The sequence below is a fragment of the Pelodiscus sinensis genome, chromosome 13 (genome assembly GCF_052426305.1).
Source record: "Pelodiscus sinensis isolate ZL-2025 chromosome 13, ASM5242630v1, whole genome shotgun sequence".
NCBI classification, from domain to species: Eukaryota; Metazoa; Chordata; order Testudines; family Trionychidae; genus Pelodiscus; species Pelodiscus sinensis.
In genome coordinates, this window is record NC_143064.1 from 17823857 (window position 1) to 17842775 (window position 18919).

The 18919-nt window shown below is 38.6% G+C and overlaps 1 protein-coding gene across 4 annotated transcripts in view; it reads right to left on the reverse strand.

Annotated features, from left to right (window-relative positions):
• TENM1 (teneurin transmembrane protein 1) overlaps positions 1-18919 on the reverse strand; it is a 744434-nt gene that overhangs the window by 234144 nt on the left and 491371 nt on the right. For 2 of the 4 annotated variants that reach the window (XM_089781839.1, XM_089781838.1), the window contains 2 exons: positions 12867-12959; positions 10742-10980 (listed from right to left, as the gene is read on the reverse strand). The exons of 1 other annotated variant lie outside the window; for it this stretch is intronic. In XM_089781839.1, coding sequence (XP_089637965.1) covers positions 10742-10980; positions 12867-12959 — 332 coding nt within the window. The remainder of the gene's footprint in view (positions 1-10741; positions 10981-12866; positions 12960-18919) is intronic. One more of the 4 variants, XM_089781840.1, reaches the window with a different exon arrangement.

Consider the following 18919-nt stretch of genomic DNA (forward strand, 5'->3'; position numbering starts at 1 on the left):
TATGTTAATTCCATAAATTAACAATACTTCTCACACTGGCCTTATACAAATAAGCCAAGATGCTATAAAACTTCACCTTTAAAAGGGCTTGGCAAAGTTCTGCGGGGCACATGATCATAACATTGTACCAGGAAGGAAACAATAATCAAAATAAAATCACAGTGCAAAAAGGTAAAAAACCAGAAATCTTTCATCATCACCCTGCAAACTGGCTGTGTCTCTCACATAAAGACCAAAGAAAAAGAGGGTTACTTATCTTTTGCAATAACTAAAGTTCTTAAAGAGGTAAGGTCATTGAGGCATGACCTTAAACAGTAGTCACTTTAGCTGTCGGTGACTACTTTTTGCCATTGATTGGAAATTTATGGTTAGCAGCGTCCACACAGATTGCATGTGCACAGTAAACATCGCCTCTTTTTTGATTTTTGAGATACCCTCATGCCTCCCCCCAAAATTGCACCAAAAGTTGCAGAGCAAAAAAAAAAAAAAAAAAAAAGGAACTAACCAGGCCTTTAATTCCCAGGACCATTGTAAAAAAAGGTGGTGCTGGTACTCCAGGGGAAAAGTAGTTGACCAGAAAAAAAAAGTTTGCCCTTTTAAGAGCAGAGCAAGCATTGCCCTTTTAAGGTGGCCATTTTGAAGTCTTCTTGGGATGCTCAATCCTCCCCCCGCTTCAGCCAGCCCGAGCTATGCGTATTCTGGTGGATGCCTGAGCCAGGAGAAATAGAAAATACCGGACACTTCCCATGGTATTTTCTGAATGTTTTTACCGGATGGACGGGCTCTTTCTTGGGGGGAATTGATGGGAGGCTGGGTTGCCTTGCGCCCCCCTGGAATTTCTTGAACCTATGTTCTATAGGATGATACTATAGGGATGTTAAAGGATTGTATGAAAATTAACATTACACCTAAAAGAATCATAAAACAGCTTTTCTTGCTTACTTACTGTACTCATATGCAAAAATAAATACATGATCATTATGCTATAATTTCATAATTGATATAATCTAAAAAAATGTAGGGGTGAAAATATGCTCTCTCATCCTGAGCACTAAAATGCCTAGTTACAGCTCTGCCTCATCTGTATGATATCATCTAACATGTCACAAACATGCTTTCAAACAACAACTATCTTGCTATTTGAAGTTCCCCAAACTTGCCAGAAATGTTTCTTTCCTATGCCCCAAATTACCTGGGTGAGAGGTGCAGCTTTATTCCAAATAGACCAGCAATAAATTTAAACATCAGGATATATACATCAAGGAAAAACTAGGACTCACCCTTTCCTATACTACAACTAAGGACAAAAGACCTTAAAATCATATTATTATTGTTATGCATGGTTAGTATTGTTCAATAATTTCTAGAGAGTTATAAAATGTATTTGTCACAATTTCGGGGTAACTACACCTATATCCCCTATCCACCATCCCTCAAGAGCACATTTCTTCTTAAGATTAAACATTACCAAGAAAACACATTAGAAAATAAAATCCTACATGCATTCTAAAGAGCTTATTAGAGGTCTCCTCAATGCCAACCTAAGGCTCTGGAAAATTTTAGTCCTTCAAAATCCAGAGCTGGGTTTTCCCCAGGGTTACAAGTTAATAGCCAGCTTAGATCCAGAATGAAAGCGAGGTTATTCAGCCTTTTTTTTTTTTTTTTTTTTTTTTTTTTTTTAAGAGCAGCTCAGGTCTTTGATTTTGGCCTTTTGTAATAAGAAATCAGCAGATGATGACCCTTTCCTTAGGACTAGTTTGAAAGGCTGGAGTTTTGCATAACTGGATAATAGGTGGGTAATTTACATTAACATTTTCCTAGGAAATACCCAGAAAATCCATTTAACAATTATTGTCCAACAAGTCCATACTTGCTAGTTCTTGCATCGATTACATCTCTCACCCACCTCCAACCATGAGAGGTTACATAATCCTGTCCCATAATAACATAAAACCTTAAGACAATAAGGTTTTTAATGACATTGTGGGAGACTGCAGTATCTGTTAGTATTATTTATCATTTTTCTCTCCTTCCCTGTATACCTACACATGTTGTTGTTTTGGAGACCTGTTAAATGTCTGAGAAGGGACTGTTAGCACTTCTGCAGAGTTAAGATTTAAATTATATTGTAAAAGTTGTCTTGATGTGTTTTGTCAAGATGTTTGCTTTGGTTTCTTTGTCTCTACAGCAGCTAGAGATTAAAAAGCACCTAAAACTACCTTTATTTCTGACATTGCAAGTTATCCTCTTATACCCTGTACACATGCAGCCTCATAAGTCAACGGCATTAGGGCCTATATCTTTATTTCTCAGTATGCTGCTTCTCTCCTATCTTCTCAGGAAAATCTTATCTTGCCATGTTTATTTTGTGTCTCAAATTCTCCACCCAAAATCAGTTTGAGTGTCTTTTTAGTATGCTCTATATTTTATACAGATTCAACCCTTTCTAAAAGAAAACAACATTAGTGGGAAGAAAAAATATTAATATTTTTAGTAATTTATCATAGACATTATTTTTGTTGGGGGAAAAAATAGGATCAAAGGATGGATGCAAAACTGAGCAAATATTCACCCTGCAACACACTATGGCTACGTCTAGACTGGCCCCTATTACGGAATAGGGATGCAAAGCAGGCAAGTCAGAATAGGAAATCCGCGGGGGATTTAAATATCCCCCGCGGGATTTAAATAAACATGGCCGCCGCTTTTTTTCCGGCTTGGGGAAAAGCTGGAAAAGAGCGTCTAGACTGGCGCGATCCTCCGGAATAAAGCCCTTTTCCGGAGGATCTCTTATTCCTACTCCGTAATAGGGGCCAGTCTAGACGTAGCCTCCGTGTTTATTGATGCTGATTATATCCTTCTTAAGTCTTAAAACAAACTATAGCCCAACAAGGGCCCAAATTATTTGCTAGATTGCATCACCCATTTGTAGAACAATTCATGAAAGTGTAGATCTCAGAAGGATTATCTATCTGTACACCTATAATTTATGTGGCATTTACTATAGGAGATGTTTGTAGAATTAATTTCCCTTGGTTTTTTAATTGCCTAATTCAGAAAAGTTGGAAAAGAATGTATACTAATTTTAGCCATGTAGAAGACAACTTTCTAAAATACAGGTTATTTACATGTGCCATAGATGGCATCAGCATTTAGAGGCAGATTTGGTCCATTTCACAATGCCACCTTACATGTAGACTGAAAAATTAATGGATAACTTGTTTTCTCTTTCAGTCTTTCATCCTGTTGGTAACTGAATTAACTGCAACCTTTCAAAAGCTTGATCAGACTGACTGACCAGAGAAGCTGCAGTATGCATTGCCCTTCTCAAATGCTGATAAAATGCATTAACGTTACCTTTTGTTGGTGTGTAATATACAGTCACGTGTCTTATTGACTTCTTGATATAGCTTATTAGTAAATTGAAGTAATTGTGCTCAAGACTGACACCAAAATATAATTGATTGCCAAAATATACACGAGAGGATAGAAGAATATATATAAAGTTGGAAACAACACACAAAATACTATCTGAATGCAATCGGCATTTTCTGTGCTCTCTGCAACACTTACTATGGGTTTGCAACATATTCATAGAAGCACACCTGATAAAGCTAAAATATACATTCTGTGGTTCAGATTTGGAAGACTGAACATTATGATTATAGATTTTCCTGAAAGCAGTATATACCACTTTCACAGTCCCCTTGATCTTTGTATGAGATGCATTTATTTCAGTAGTAACAGCAAAAGAGTATGTGCTGTGGTTTATAGATTAAATATGAGAAAGTAGAAAAAATAATAGTAAAAACTTCTTATTGACTGGTAATTCAAAAAACAGAAAAATACAGAACAAGTGGATGCAGTTAAAGCTTTCAGACCTTCCCTATGGTATTCCAATTGGTACAGAGAACAAGAAATCCTGTGGCACCTTAGCAACTAACACGTTTATTAGGTCATGAGCTTTCCTGAGTAAAACCCACTTCATCAGATGAATATTTGTACAGAGGTTCGACAAGAACAAAAATGGATCTAAGAAAAATATTTCATATTTTGAGTAGAGAGAAGTCAATCATAATTCAAGGTGTTGGCATCCAAATTTTTTGTTTGGCTAATTACAGATATAGGCACCACTGGCAAAATTTGGAGCCAGAATCAGTTTTGGATTTCCACGACCAATTACAAATGGCTGGGTGTTCTGATTTGGGGTTTAGTGATATATACCTTTTAGGCCTAACAACAGGAAAACCAGTTTGTATAGCACACTAAGTAGCTGAATAATATACGCATGAGATGACCAACATAGAAACAAAGTATCTACATTTCTCTTGAAATCACAGCTTCCCACATGACTACAGGTATTTTATTACTACAGATGGACAATTTGACTTTGTCATTTGCAATTTTCCCCTTATATTTCATCCTTCATAACAGTAGTAACATCAAAAACAACCTATCTCTTTTTAAGCATTTTTCATCAATAGGTCTCAGAGTACTTAAAATGAAAGTCAGGATTATTATCCCCGTTTTACAGATGGGGAAACTGAAGCACATGGATATAAAGTAACTTACCCAAGGTTACCAGAGATGTCTGTGCTAGAAACAGAGCCCAGATCACTGCTCTATCTAGTATTAATTTGATTCTGCAACACTAAATGGGAGTTTTGCTGCTGAATTTACTGGAAGTAGGAACAGTCTCTGTATGCTCAGTTTAGTGACACCGCTATTCAGTTTAGACCCAGACATGTAGTTCCTACAATGGCCAAACTACCTCAGACTTTAACAACAAAGCTTCTCTTGAATAAGAATTGCAGGATTCAACCCAATGTGAATCATGGTGAGTGAAAGGAAAAGACTGGCTGCATGAATTTAATTGTAGACCATTGCACAGAGTATGATTACAAAATCTGTTAATACATTCACCTATTCTTATTTAGAACGTGAACATTTAAATTCTTGGCATGAAAAGATATGCAAATATAAAACCCTAGTGAATGAGTGAACTTTCAAAATAGTTTATACGCTATTATTCATCCCTAGCAAAAGGAAAAGAATTAAGAAACCTGACTCATAAGAGCAGACTCTGAACATATTTAAATATTTAATCGGCCAGATATGGGCATGGTGAATATTAAATCTGAATACCCCAGTTAACAAGTATCTGAATTCACTATAAAACTTTAGAACAGAAACACTTTCCTAGATAAACAAAAAGAGATGTGTGTCCTGGGCAAGTTCCAAATTTAACACACACATTTTCTAAATAAAACATTTATAATGTGTGTTTTTATAATAAGAAAATGTAAAAGAGTTTTTTACATTTAAAAGAAATTATTCTCTACTATTCTTCCTGCAGAGTATTTAACATCCAGTAAAGAAATCATATTTTTCACACAACTAAAAGGTGATGTTCTGCCACAGACATTGCTAGGAAGACTATGACAAATACTGATGTGCAAGTAAGGCTCTCATGTAGGATTCTGAGGGGATTATTTCACCGTTTGTTCAATACTTTAGAAGGGCTAATCAGGAGATAGTGCCATAAATCCTATCACCATGCTTATGACATCCATCCCCAATCTTCAGAAAAGATGGTGGAGCACTCTGCCCAGTGGAAAATTAAGGGATGAAGTGTCTGATGTTTAATCCAAATAAAAGTGAGCTGGTGTTGGTGGAATAAATAAATCAATCAGATGAAGTTGAAAGAAAACCTGCAGCATGTCCTAATAGAGGGCATATGCCATCTAATTGTTACATAAATTTACAATAAAGGCAGCTTATTATACACTCAGCTGCATTTAAACAATAACATAGTCATAGTGGCCAAGCCCGCTTTCACATCTGCTCCAGAAAGTCAAAACTCCTTCTGTTGCTAACTGCATCTAGGCCTTTGTCATCTGTTGGCTTTATTATTTCAGTGAGCAATTCATGGGGCTACACAATGAATTAGATGTCAGAAACTTTGGTTAATACATAATGCTGCTGCATTTGTTAAACAGAGCTGCTTGAGAGGAGTACATTTTAGGATGAGAGAACTGAAATCACAATAAGTAACAGTGCTGGTTTTTGTTGGGGGATGATGGTGTATACTGATTGGGTTACTTTCCTCTGAGTGGGAGTTGATGCTGTGTGTTACTGAGTGAGGATGCTGAGTGATGGTTAGAGAAGGTACTTTGTCTCCTTTCTTCCACTTCCTATCTATCTACTTGCAGTGTTCTCCACTTCAAGGAAGCATTGTTTACAGACAGTGAGAAGCTGCGAGGAGGAGACACATTATCTTTAAGGAGCTTCAGGGGGTTAGTCTGTTACAGAAAAAACACCCAAATGGTCTGGTAGCACTTTATAGACTAACGAAACATGTAGATGGTATCATGAACTTTTGTGGGCACAGCCCACTCCAGCCATCTGAAGAAGTGGGCTGTGCCCATGAAAGCGCATGATACCATCTACATGTTTCGTTAGTCTATAAAGTGCTACCAAATCATTCGTTGTATTATCTTTAAGGGCTGCTAATTCTGGAGCAGAGGCAGCACTGGCAAATAGGGATGGAAGAGTGACAAACTACAGCAATAATGATTCAGCAAAAACAAGAGAAAGGAGGAAGAACCACTTTTTTCCGCCTTCTCCTTAACTTGTTCCTCCTGGGTTCTAGCAGACATCATCCATTTTAGTCTCTCTGCTATGCCTCCTCTGAGCACACCTTTGTGTCTTGCCAATGGATCATGACCCCCTATTTGAGAAATGTTGCTATATATTATTTTCAGTGATTATGTCAACTCTCACTACGCTTTTCACACAAAATCTGCTTATTCAAGCACTGTACACACAAGGTGTCAAGCTACTGTTCATTCCTATCTATAAAAATGAGTCTTGCTTGTATAATTTTCAATTGAAAAAATGAAAGCAGTACTAATGACTATTTAATCATGGTACAACTTTGCTTTGGGAGATGTTGGCCAGATAGCTGTTGCAGGATAATTCATTCATCCAAAAACTGTTCCAAAAGAGCAAAGTAAGATTAAGATAGTGATGGCGTGAAATAACTCAGAGTATTTTGTGGAATGACAGTTTTTCACAGTGAAAACACTAGGGCTATGTCTAGACTGCAGGCTTCTTTCGAAAGAGGCTCTTTCGAAAGCATCTTTCGAAAGAGCCTCTTTCGAAAGAGAGCGTCTAGACTGCACGGAGAAATTTCGAAAAAGCGGCTTGCTTTTTTGAAAGAAAGCATCCAGTGAGTCTGGATGCTCTCTTTCGAAGAAGCCCTATTTACATTGAAGAACGCCTTCTTTCGAAAGAGGAACTTTCGAAAGAAGGCGTTCTTCCTCGTAAATTGAGGTTTACCGCCATCGAAAGAAAAGCCGCGTTCTTTCGAATTAATTTTGAAAGAACGCGGCTTGAGTCTGGACGCAGGGGAAGTTTTTTCGAAAAAAGGCTACTTTTTTCGAAAAAACCCCTGAGTCTGGACACAGCCTAGGGGAGAAACATCAATACATTTGCTAGTCTTTAAGGTGCCACAGGACTCCTGTGGCACCTTAAAGACTCCTGTGGCACTTAAAGACTAACAAATTTATTTTAGCATAAGCTTTGTGGGAAAAGACCCACTTGGTCAGATGCAATTAATTGGATTTTTAAAGATATTTAAGGGACTTAGACCCCCAAATCACTTTGAAATTCCATGAGATTTGGTGATCCAAATTCCACAATACACTTTACAAATCCTAAGCAACATTTTTATTATCCACAAATGTGGGTTTTCCCCATACATTTTCAACTGATTAACTGATAGCAATGACGTTTTCAGCAAATCTTTAAAATATACTCCCTAATATTATTATTGCATAGATAATATATATATTCAAAATATGAATGTGTAAAGCTGTGAAAAAGTGTTTGTGTTGAAGGTATACACCTCTGGTGATCTGGGGTCTTTCAATTTTTTAGACAAAATTAGCATTGCAAAGCAAAGCAAGATGTTCATCAAAATCAAACTTACATGGCAGCAATGATTTAATTACCATGTATGCTTTCACTCTATACACCTATATGATGTTTTCCATCTCTGTTAGGGTACAGTAAGAAAAATATATTACTGGCTTTTGTAAGTGAAAATATTTAATCAAATACAAAAAAGCCAACAAAAATGAAATGAGGGAAAAACAACAAATAATTCGTAGGATAGTACTTTTTGATACTGGAAACTGAAATCCACTGTTTAGTTACAAACCAGTTAGAGATAAGAGGAAATAGTGCCAGCAAAACACCAGCAATGCACAACACAATGCCCCACCAACAAACCCTTTATAGGAACACATGAGAGGGCAATTCAGCTTCTGTGTCCCTGCACTGCATTTGCAGCAGAGATTGACAAAGACAATATCATTGGTGATAAGAGATTTGTGTACATGGAATCTGTTTACTAGAAACAACTCTGAAAATAAACTCATCATCTAGGCAATGAACACTGGCCAAATGGGAATGACTTTGTCATTACAGCTTGAACACCTCTAAACCTGTGAGTCGGGTGGAAGGCTGGCAGTTGGGTGCCCAGCAGGCAGGCAGGGCAATGGGCCGCTAGCAGTGAGCTGCCAGTGGCTCTGGGATGCCTGGTGGGTCTGAGAAACCAGGGCAATGGGGCAAGCCCATGCCAGGGTTGGGGGACTGGTGCCAGGGGGCCATAAATAATTTCCACTGGTCCAGCAAAATCCCTCTTCCTGGACCAGTCAATCTGTATTAATATAGCCCATATTTTAAATACAAACGAGAAGCAAAAGGCTCCTTATTCCATAACCCCAAGACCATATTTAAACTAAAAACTTAAGTTGACTTATATTAGGTCAATGTACAGCCACTTTAGTAATTATGGTGGTGGTGGTGGTTCTTGTGTACGCTACCTTCTTTTGGTTGCTGGTTCACATTTTGATAGGGAGAGCTTCCACCGACCAAAGAGGGACAGTGTGGGGAGCTGAGAGTCAGGGTAAAAAAAACCCCTCATTTTTTGAGGCGTACAGGAACTTTTGAAAAAAGGTTTCAGTTTCGAAAGATCCCTGTCTAAACAGCCATTTTTCTTTGAAAAAGCCCCCTTTCAAAAAGAACTCGTGGCCACCATTATGCAAACGAAGCATGGGAAATTTAAATCCCAGCTTCATTTGCAATTTTGAAGTGTCTAATTTACATTCCTTTTTCAAGAAAAGGGATGTAGTCTAGACACATCCCTTGTGGGGAGTCTGGGCAGCAGCTTAGCTAGGAGCGGGAAGCTGGGACCAACTCCGAATGGAGAGCCTGTGCAGTGGGCATCAGCTCAACTGGGGATGGGAAAAACTTTGTCAGTTTTATGGCATGGATCTGTGAAATTGACAAGACTAACAGCCAACAGTGGATATAAGTATCAGAGTGTCTACAAGGACTCTGTGTCTCCCTAACTACCCTGACAATAGCCTTACTCCTATTCTCATGGATGTGGAGTTACTATAGTAGGATGTAGTAAGGCACTTACATAGGCAGTAACAAGGCTGTATCGTGTAAACTGACATAATTAGTTGATATAAGCTGCATTATGTTGACTCAGTTGTGCGGTGTGGACCAGTCACTTTTTTTTTAATGGTAGCACTTTAAGAGAAGAGAGTATGTCCAATGTCTATGTAAAATTATATATAGACCCTGCCATGCTTGGCAGTATTGCAGATATCTGGTCTAACTCAACATACTTAATACTTTTATGGTAAACTTTATGATATACTTTCAGATGACCCCATATTTAGTATTCATACTCATTGCTTATGAAGTGATCATTATAAAAACTAAGAAATAATAGAGTGTGCATGTGTGAATATGTACACAAATCTACAAAACAATTCCATTTGTTTGGAGAATTACAGCCATACGTTTTAAAATTCAAGAGTAGCATATTTGATGCAATTCAAACTTTAGACTACAAAACCATTTAAATGTGGAAATTAATGTTCAGCCAAACTGATGTGCCTTAGAAAGTCAGTAAGATTTGAGGTCCACTGGGAAATACTCCAAGTCCACCCACAAAATTGTTCTTCCAAAAGGAGGGAGGACTGTTTAGCCATTTTGATTGATTTTGTCAGTGCACTGTAACAACAAAACTGTAGAGTTATTGTTGGGCAAAAATGAGCCTGAAATAAATTAAGAGTGGATTTCAAATCTGCAACACTTTTCCCCTCAAACATAAATTCAATACAATATATTTTAGAAAGAAAATATGGCACAAATATTAAGTATATTTAAAGATAACTACAAATCAAGTCAAAGAAGTTGATATGAAGGGGATAATTTCAGTGTTTTAATTTGTAATCGCATCAGAGAAACTAAATGTTGCTATCAAAGCCAAAAGCCAACTGAAAGTTCTTCAACAACATTATTTAAAACTAACAGAATTATCAGCAAAAAATTGTCGCTTGGTGTGAAAAATCAGACCAACTTTTTAATTTAAGGGAATATGGTCAATGACAGTAAATAAAACCACTGGGAATCCTTTACTAGTGTAAACATGTTGACTTGAATAATATTTTAATAGGTAGTATTTCTAGGTAACAGAATTTGAGTTAATTAGAATTCCATGTTGTTTTCAATCTCAGGCCTGTATCATATTTTGCTGGCTGGGATTTATGAAGCACTCCCCTGAAAATCTTATTAGTAAAACATGGTATTTATATTAAGTTGAAAACAAGTATGGTAATTGAACAGAAAGGGTAAAGAGAAGAAACAGAAAGCTTACCAATAACATAGGCTAGCAACAGTGCCAGGGTAACTGTAATAGCTGTAGCACTCAAAGCAGTGCACTTCCAGTTGCAGCACTTGTAAGGTTTGTTAAAAGTGAAGGCAGGTCTAGAAAATGTACTTCTAGGAAGTGGCCTAGGAGGTGGAGAGTAAACAGTATTGGATGTTAAAGGGTAGTTCTGACTGGCTGCACTGAAGATAGCTGAAGAACCAGATCCATGTTTAAATAGGAAATGCCTATGAAAAGAAGACAAAGAATCATGCTGTAAAAAACAAATTCATCCTCTAAAACCAGGAAATGAACCGCATAAATATTATGTGATAAATGCTGTGGGTTCCTACAAAGATATACAAAGAAGACAGAAGATGCATGCCTCAGAGTAGACTCTGTTTTCCAAGTCTGAAGTATAGTCTTTTGCCACATTCTGACTTTTTCAGTCATTTATTAGTAGGGCTCCTGCATTTGGGGGTTGGCGAGTGGGTAATTTCATTTTTGAGGATTATTTTGAGTTTTATGTATATGTATAAAAATCAGGATAGCGGGAGGTTTCAGGGCTCTTTTTGTACATAAGGTAGTGAGTAATGCATATTATATATATATATATAGATAGATAACTTATTACAGAAGTAGATACTGTAATGAGCAATCTCTTTGTAATAGTCCCTAGTGAACTTTAATTCAGTTCTGTTTCCAAGAGCACTACATTATATCTCACTAGGGAATCTTTAGTGTTTATCAGCAGGGTTCTACACAGTGCAACATGCTGATGTGCTTTAGAAGGCAAACCCCCATAGTTTGCATTACTGGTCATACAGACAAGCATGTGGATACAAATAACCATTTTCAGTATTTTTCTAGTGATTACTGGATAAACGCCAATTTTCATGTATTCATTTTATTTGTTGCATAAGGTGTGCTCTATCCATGTTTTTTGGCTAAGCTCAAAAAACATAAGCCCTATTTATTAGTAAAAGAAGATAGAGGAAATGCATTCTAAACTGTACTCTCCTTAGCTCAAATGAAGACTGTTAAGATATTATCATACTGCAACAATCCCATTTGACCTTGAGGACCTGGTAAATATATGTTCATGACAAAGGTACAATAAAATGTACAATGGGGCAATGAGTATAATATTCAACATTTCCATTGTAGGATTTTAAAGGAAAGGTTACAAAATACAAAATAGGGAGTAGAAATGTTTAACTATGTAAAGGCCTTTGTACTCAATTCGCTTCTACACAAAGGAAAAGAAATCAGAATATAAATATTCATAGGTCATAGTACATCCATATTAGGGGATCTTTTGATGATCCACAAAGCCAGATTCTGAAACTCTTACTTACATTAAGTAACATGTATTCATACAAACCTTAAATGGGATTACTCACATGCACAGGCACTATTCAACATTTAGGATTTTCTTTATAATGCATTGATATTTCACAATATAGTGTGCATATAATTTGACAACAAATATCTTGAATTTTCCTTTCATGCACCACCTTACTCAGTAGATGGTAGTCCTCTGAATACATGGCATACAATAACGCTACATAAAAATACTTGATTACAAAATGTCTAGATTAAAGAATGTTGTACATCACCCAAAGAGAATTTATCCACACTTCTACAGTTTATATTGCATACAATAGCACGTATATTTTTCTTCTTTGCTTGTCATGTCAGAGAAAAATCAAATAGCTCCCTACATTTAGTTTTAAATGATCCACAGATTTCAAGATCAGATTAAGATTTTAGCTTTTTATCTAGGATCTTATACAAGGCCCATTGAAGTAAACAAAAAGACTTCATTTAGCCTTGGAGTGGACCCCTCAGGAAATTTGTTTTGGTCTATAATTGGAGTCCTACTTATGGGATCCCGCAGCAGCCTACATACTCTATCTCTCAGTCATCACATCATGGGAGCCACTGGGTATCCAGAACATTACATAAGACATCAAAACACCTGTAGGACTCTATTCTTCTCCTTCCCTCATTTTAGACTTTGCATGATTATTTTGGGTGGAATATTCCTTTAACTCATCTTTAAGGAAATGATACCAGGCCATTATTTTAGGTTGCTAGGGTGAAAAGGCTTTTGCAAAGATGTGGGTCTTACTTTTTGCTTGGTAGGTGGCAAGATACGTGGTCATCCTGATTTCTGGTGGAAGAGCATTCCACAGCCGAAGGCCAGGCAAATTCCCACTCACTTCTATGGGAACAGGATCAGGACCACAATGTGAAATAAGGAAAAAGGATATAATAAATTCTTGTTTGTTTTCCCAAGTCAATATTTCTTTAATTGTTTTACAATTTCTGGACACAATGAGATGAAATTGTTATTTCCTTTAAAAATGGAGACCTATCGGATTTTTGAGAGTTAATGTAAATGGTCTAATACATACAATATTGATTGTTCTGTATGGTACATAGCTCAAAAACACCACAGGAAAAGGCAGGGAAATGCTGACCTGAAAGCTATTATTAAGGCTGTAATGGTCTAGTAATCAATAGCCAGCATAATTTTGTTTTGTTATAAAAGGATTTTAAAATGTTGGTTCACAGCCTGATGGTAAAATAAGTCAATGTACAGAATATAATTTTGTATTAATACAAGAACAGCATTTGGATTAATGTACATTTGAATGAAATTCATCTCATATCCCTTAACACAGAGGTCTATATTTGCAAAAAGTTTAGGAAAGTTTATGTATCTCTAGTTTTTTTATTATACAACAAAGACTATGATGTAATGCTTATTAAAAGTGATCTTCCAACGATGTACTATCAAGAAAATTTTACATATTGTAACCGTTTATAAATTCCATTGTTGAGAGAGCATAATGAGTATATAAACATGTTTCTATAGTATCTGAAAAACAGTGGTAGCTTAAAGACAAATTTGCAATGCTATATCATAGCTACGTCCTCATAAACTTAGATGACTGCTCATCTGTCTAAGTACACTACTTCTCCCAAAGGACTTTAGGACTTACTAAAATGTTGCTATCAATTCTTATAAAATTGGATTCTATGTACAGAGCAAAATGTTAAAAACTGTAGTTCAAAGCTCTCTATATAAGGTACAGCTTGGCATGCCTTGCCTTCTAATAGTGCAGTCAAGACATTTTAAAAGACTTGGAATGAAAGTATATTAAGAAAAATTATAAGCATGATTGATGGAAACATCTGTTAGGAAAGTTTTAAATGTTCACTCATAAGTGTCAAAAATCTGAAAAACAGAGATAATGTTCTCTCACTCAAAAATTCAATATAAGACATAATCTGCAAGGCATCTGTTTTTGAAATAAAAGTCATTTCATAACATTACACTGATAATTCCAAGAAACAAAGGAAAACAGTCACTGCTCAGTAAGAATTTCACTGTACCAAACATGAACTTAAAAATTCTCCCCCTCCTTGTAGCACATGAAACAATTTTTGTGGCCCATCTACATTTTCTTGCACCCAACTAAAATTTCCCAGTCTCAGGTTCACATTACAGAGGAAATGAATATAAATCCAGGAGGCTGAAACTCAAACACAAAATGCACTGTAAGGATATGTCTAGACTACATGTCTCTGCTGACAGAGGCATGTAAATTAGACTACCCGACATAAGCAATGAAGTGGGGGTTTAAATATCCCCGCTTCATTAAAATAAAAATGGCCGATGCGCTGTGCCGGCTAAACTGATCGTTGGCACAGCACGGCAGTCAAGATGCGGATCGGTCAACAGGGAACACCTTTGTCGACCGCTCCCTTATTCCTCATGAAACAGTGTTTTCAGGAGCAGTCAACAAAAGCGTTGCCTGTCGACCGATCCACGTCCTGACTGCCGCGCTGTGCCAACGATCAGCTGAGCTAGCACAGCGTGGTGGCCATTTTTATTTTAAGGACGCGGGGAATATTTAAATCCCCGCTTCACTGACTATGTCGGGTAGTCTAATTTACATGCCTCTGTCAGCAGAGGCATGTAATCTAGACATACCCTAAGTTACTAATTTAATGAGGACCAGCCCAAGATTGGCTACCATTTTAACACCAGTAAAAATGAATTTGCTGACATATTAGTTCATAACAGATATTTGCCTATATCACAAAACCACCTTGTGTTTTGTCACAAATATACTGTGGCCTTGCTACTAATTTTAGCACACTAGCTTGATGACAGCAATCATGACTATGTATGCGAGCTGTGAATCACACTCTGAGCTCCAAGTATAGAGGTAGCCATAGTTACCAGCTCCATTTCAGATACCTACCTCATCCAGGGGCAGAAAGAGGAAGCAAGGATTGTACTCTTCAATAATAGGCTGGCCAGTTCTTGCACAGAAGCTATCCAGAATTCAGCTCTTTGCTTGTAAAGCACTTCTCTACTCCCAACGAGGGGATACTAGGGGCACCATACCATGTAACAACAACAAATCTAAATTATAGCAAAAACATAATAAAACCTATCCTCTTAAAAACAAATACAAATGAAATACTGAATATATTCATTTTTAAGAGCACAGGACCAGATGCTAGCCTGAATTACAGCTAATGCAGCATTGTTCTCCATTCTTTCTTGTTATGTACAAATATTGCTGGAACAAGAATGCATATGGATGAAGGAGAAGGAAACAAATGGTCATGTAAAGTTTTCTATAATTTGTCACTTAATCTGGTATTATTTTCACACATACAAATGAGATAATTTTTAAATGCCCATGATACAGCTGTAAGATCTGTTAGGAATACAGCTGCATGTAAAACATAAGGATTTTAAATTGGTCTGGTCTCTTAAGTTGCTCTTTTAAAATATTCCCTTTATATTTATTGTTATGTATTCTTTCAAAAATTTATCCCCATGGACATGATAGGATGTGTAAAAGAATCTTCTGTCACCCATTTAAGGCTGCATAATAAAATACAACAAACGCCAGTGTATTTTTGATTCATGTGTTGGAACTTCTGACAGCCTATGCAAGTTTTTCTCTTAAGCTTGTGACAATTCCTGAAGACTATGACACAGAAATCTGGGACAACAACTATATAAAAGCAGGACAAAGAGCCAACATCAATCAAAAATAAGTTTTAATAAGGGAAGTATCAGAAATGTAGTATTAACGTACTTTAGAACCAAGAAAAAAGCCACATAGGACAGAAGTCTGTCTTGAAAACATAAAAAATAAAAAACAATGGCCTTGTAGCACCTTATAGACTAATAAAAATATAAAATAGTATCATGAGCTTTCGTGGGCACAATCCACTTCTTCAGATGACAAATATGGAGCAAGGGGCACAGAGTTTGAAATATAAAGCAGAAAAAGAGGAGTGAGGGAGAGAACAAAGAAAGGAAAAACAACTGTTAATGAAAATGTCCATGCTAAATGAAGCTAATTAGCATGAACAAGGTGTACCGGTAGTTCGAATTAGAAAGCCTAATTCGAACTACCTACTCCGTGCCGCGTGTAGCCGTGGGCATGGAGTCCGCACTAATGGGGATTTAAAAATGGCGGCGCCCGGCAAGATGCAAATGAAGCCCAGGATATTTAAATCCTGGGCTTCATTTGCAACTTCGAATGACTACATTAACCACCCTAGTTCGAACTAGAGTGGTAGTGAAGACATACCCTATGGTGCTACAGGACCACTGTTGCTTTAAATTTTTTTTTTTTTTTAGTTACAGACTAAAATGGCTACCCTTCTGAGACTTGAAAACATCAGTGTGCATTTTATTATAATGGTATTTAGGAATATAACTACTATAAAAGCAGCTTACGTGCTTCTATTTGAAAGTGATTTTCTGTGATGTATACAATACATTCATCAAAATAAGGGCAGGTTTCTGTGCAGTGGATGGATTAAAAAAGCGTCCAATGGGAATTCCCAGTAACACTGTGGGCTATTTGGCACAGGCCGTGAACACAGCTCTACTGGTGAGAGTGCATGGCTCCATGTCTCACATACCATGTGGCTTCCCATAGCTCATCTCTCCTACCTCATGTATCTAAGGGTATGTCTACACTACAAAGTTAATTCGAACTAACGGACGTTAGTTCGAATTAACTTTGATAGGCGCTACACTAGCGTTCCGCTAGTTCAAACTTAATTCGAACTGGCGGAGCGCTTAGTTCGAACTAGGTAAACCTCATTCTACGAGGACTAACGCCTAGTTCGAACTTACTAGTTCGAATTAAGGGGTGTGTAGCCCCTTAATTCGAACTAGTGGGAGGCTAGCCCTCCCCAGCTTTCCCTGGTGGCCACTCTGGCCAACACCAGGGAAACTCTATTGCCCCCCTCACGGCCCTGGACACCTTAAAGGGGCACGGTCTAGCTACGGTGCCCGTGCCAGGTGCAAGCCTGCCAGCACCCAGCCAGCAGACCCTGCACCTGGCACGGATCGAGACACCCACCCGATGCCCTCCAGCCCTCCCCCTCTTCCTGGGACCAGGCTGGCGGCTCCCGGGAGCTCTCCTGCCCTAGACGGCCACTTTCCTGTGCCTAGTGCAGACATCGTGGACCTCGTCCATGACCTCTGCACTAGGCACAGGAAAGTGGCCGTCTAGGGCCGGAGAGCTGCCAGCCTGGCCACCCAGGAACAGGTGTGCATGAAAATCAAGGTGGTCCACTGAGACCCCCGACCCTGAGCCCTGAGCTTACAATGGCCATACTGGGTCAGACCAAAGGTCCATCTAGCCCAGTAGCCTGTCTGCCGACAGTGGCCAACACTAGGGACCCTGGAGGGGATGGACTGAAGACAGTGACCAAGCCATTTGTCTCGTGCCATCCCTCTCCAGCCTTCCACAAACTTTGGGCAGGGACACCACTCCTACCCCATAGCTAATACCACTCCAGAGACCCAACCTCCATGACTTTATCTCACTTCTCTTTAAACTCTGTTCTAGTTCTAGCCTTCACAGCCTCCTGCAGCAAGGAGTTCCACAGGTTGACTCTTCGCTTTTTGAAGAACAACTTTCTGTTACTAGTTTGAAGCCTGCTACCCATTCCTTTCCTTTGGTGTCCTCTAGTCCTTCTATTATGGGAACTAATGAAGAACTTTTCTTGATGCACCCTCTCCACCCCACTCATGCTCTTATAGACCTCTATCCTATCCCCCCTCAGCCTCCTCTTTTCTAAACTGAAAAGTCTCAGTCTCTTTAGCCTCTCTTCATATGGGACCTGTTCCAAACCTCTGATCATTTTAGTTGCCCTCCCCTCTCCCACCCTCTCTCTTCCCCTCTCCCACCTCCTTTTCCCAGTCTCCCCCAGTTTTGTTCAATAAAGAGAGATTCTATTTTTGACTACACATTTTCTTTATTTTGTACATCAGGAAGGGGGGCTAGGGAAGGGTAAGTGGAAGGAGGTGAGGGAGGAATGGGGTATGAGCCCCCGATGGGGAGGACTGGGCTGGCTCTGCGGGCTTCTGGGGGTGGAAGCTCTCCTGCAGCCCCCCAATTGTCCCCTCTCCCCAGATGGCAGCCTGCAGCAAGTGCAGCCGGTCTGATGGCTGAGTGCTGTGATGTGCCCAGTGTGGGCACTCAGGGCACTCCAAGCCAGGACTGCTTTGCAAGCGGGACACCCCTGAGAACTGTCTGTCCGGGGTGGGGGTCGGGTCCCTTTAAGCACAGCCCTCGGCTAGCCTGAGGCAGCAGCTCCACGCTCTAAGTCCTCATCTGATGCCCTGCCGGCACTGCTTCCGGCCATCCTTAACCCCGGTTCAGGGGCCACTTAATGTGGACATGCTAGTTCGAATTAGCAAAACGCTAATTCGAACTAGTTTTTAGTCTGGATCCGTTAGTTCGAATTAGCTTAGATCGAATTAACTAATTCGAACTAAGTTAGTTCGAATTAGCGCTGTAGTGTAGACATACCCTAAGAGAGGAATGGACTGGGACTTGGGATTCCAATCTGGAATAGTGAAGTGCACCCAGTGGGAGCTGTGGAGGGTTGTGTCTGTGACAGCACAAGCCAGCAAAATGTCTTGTGGCCCACCAACAGGCCAAGAGCCTAAGGTTGCCAACCCCTGGCTTATCCTATAGTTAGATTGATCAATAACTGGTAAGCAGTGGGACAATTGTATCTATCTAGAAGATTTTTTTCATATTCCATTATTAATTTTCACCTGTAGAGAGATTAGTTCTTATTGTTTTGCCTGTTTACAATAACAGACTGCAATTACCTATA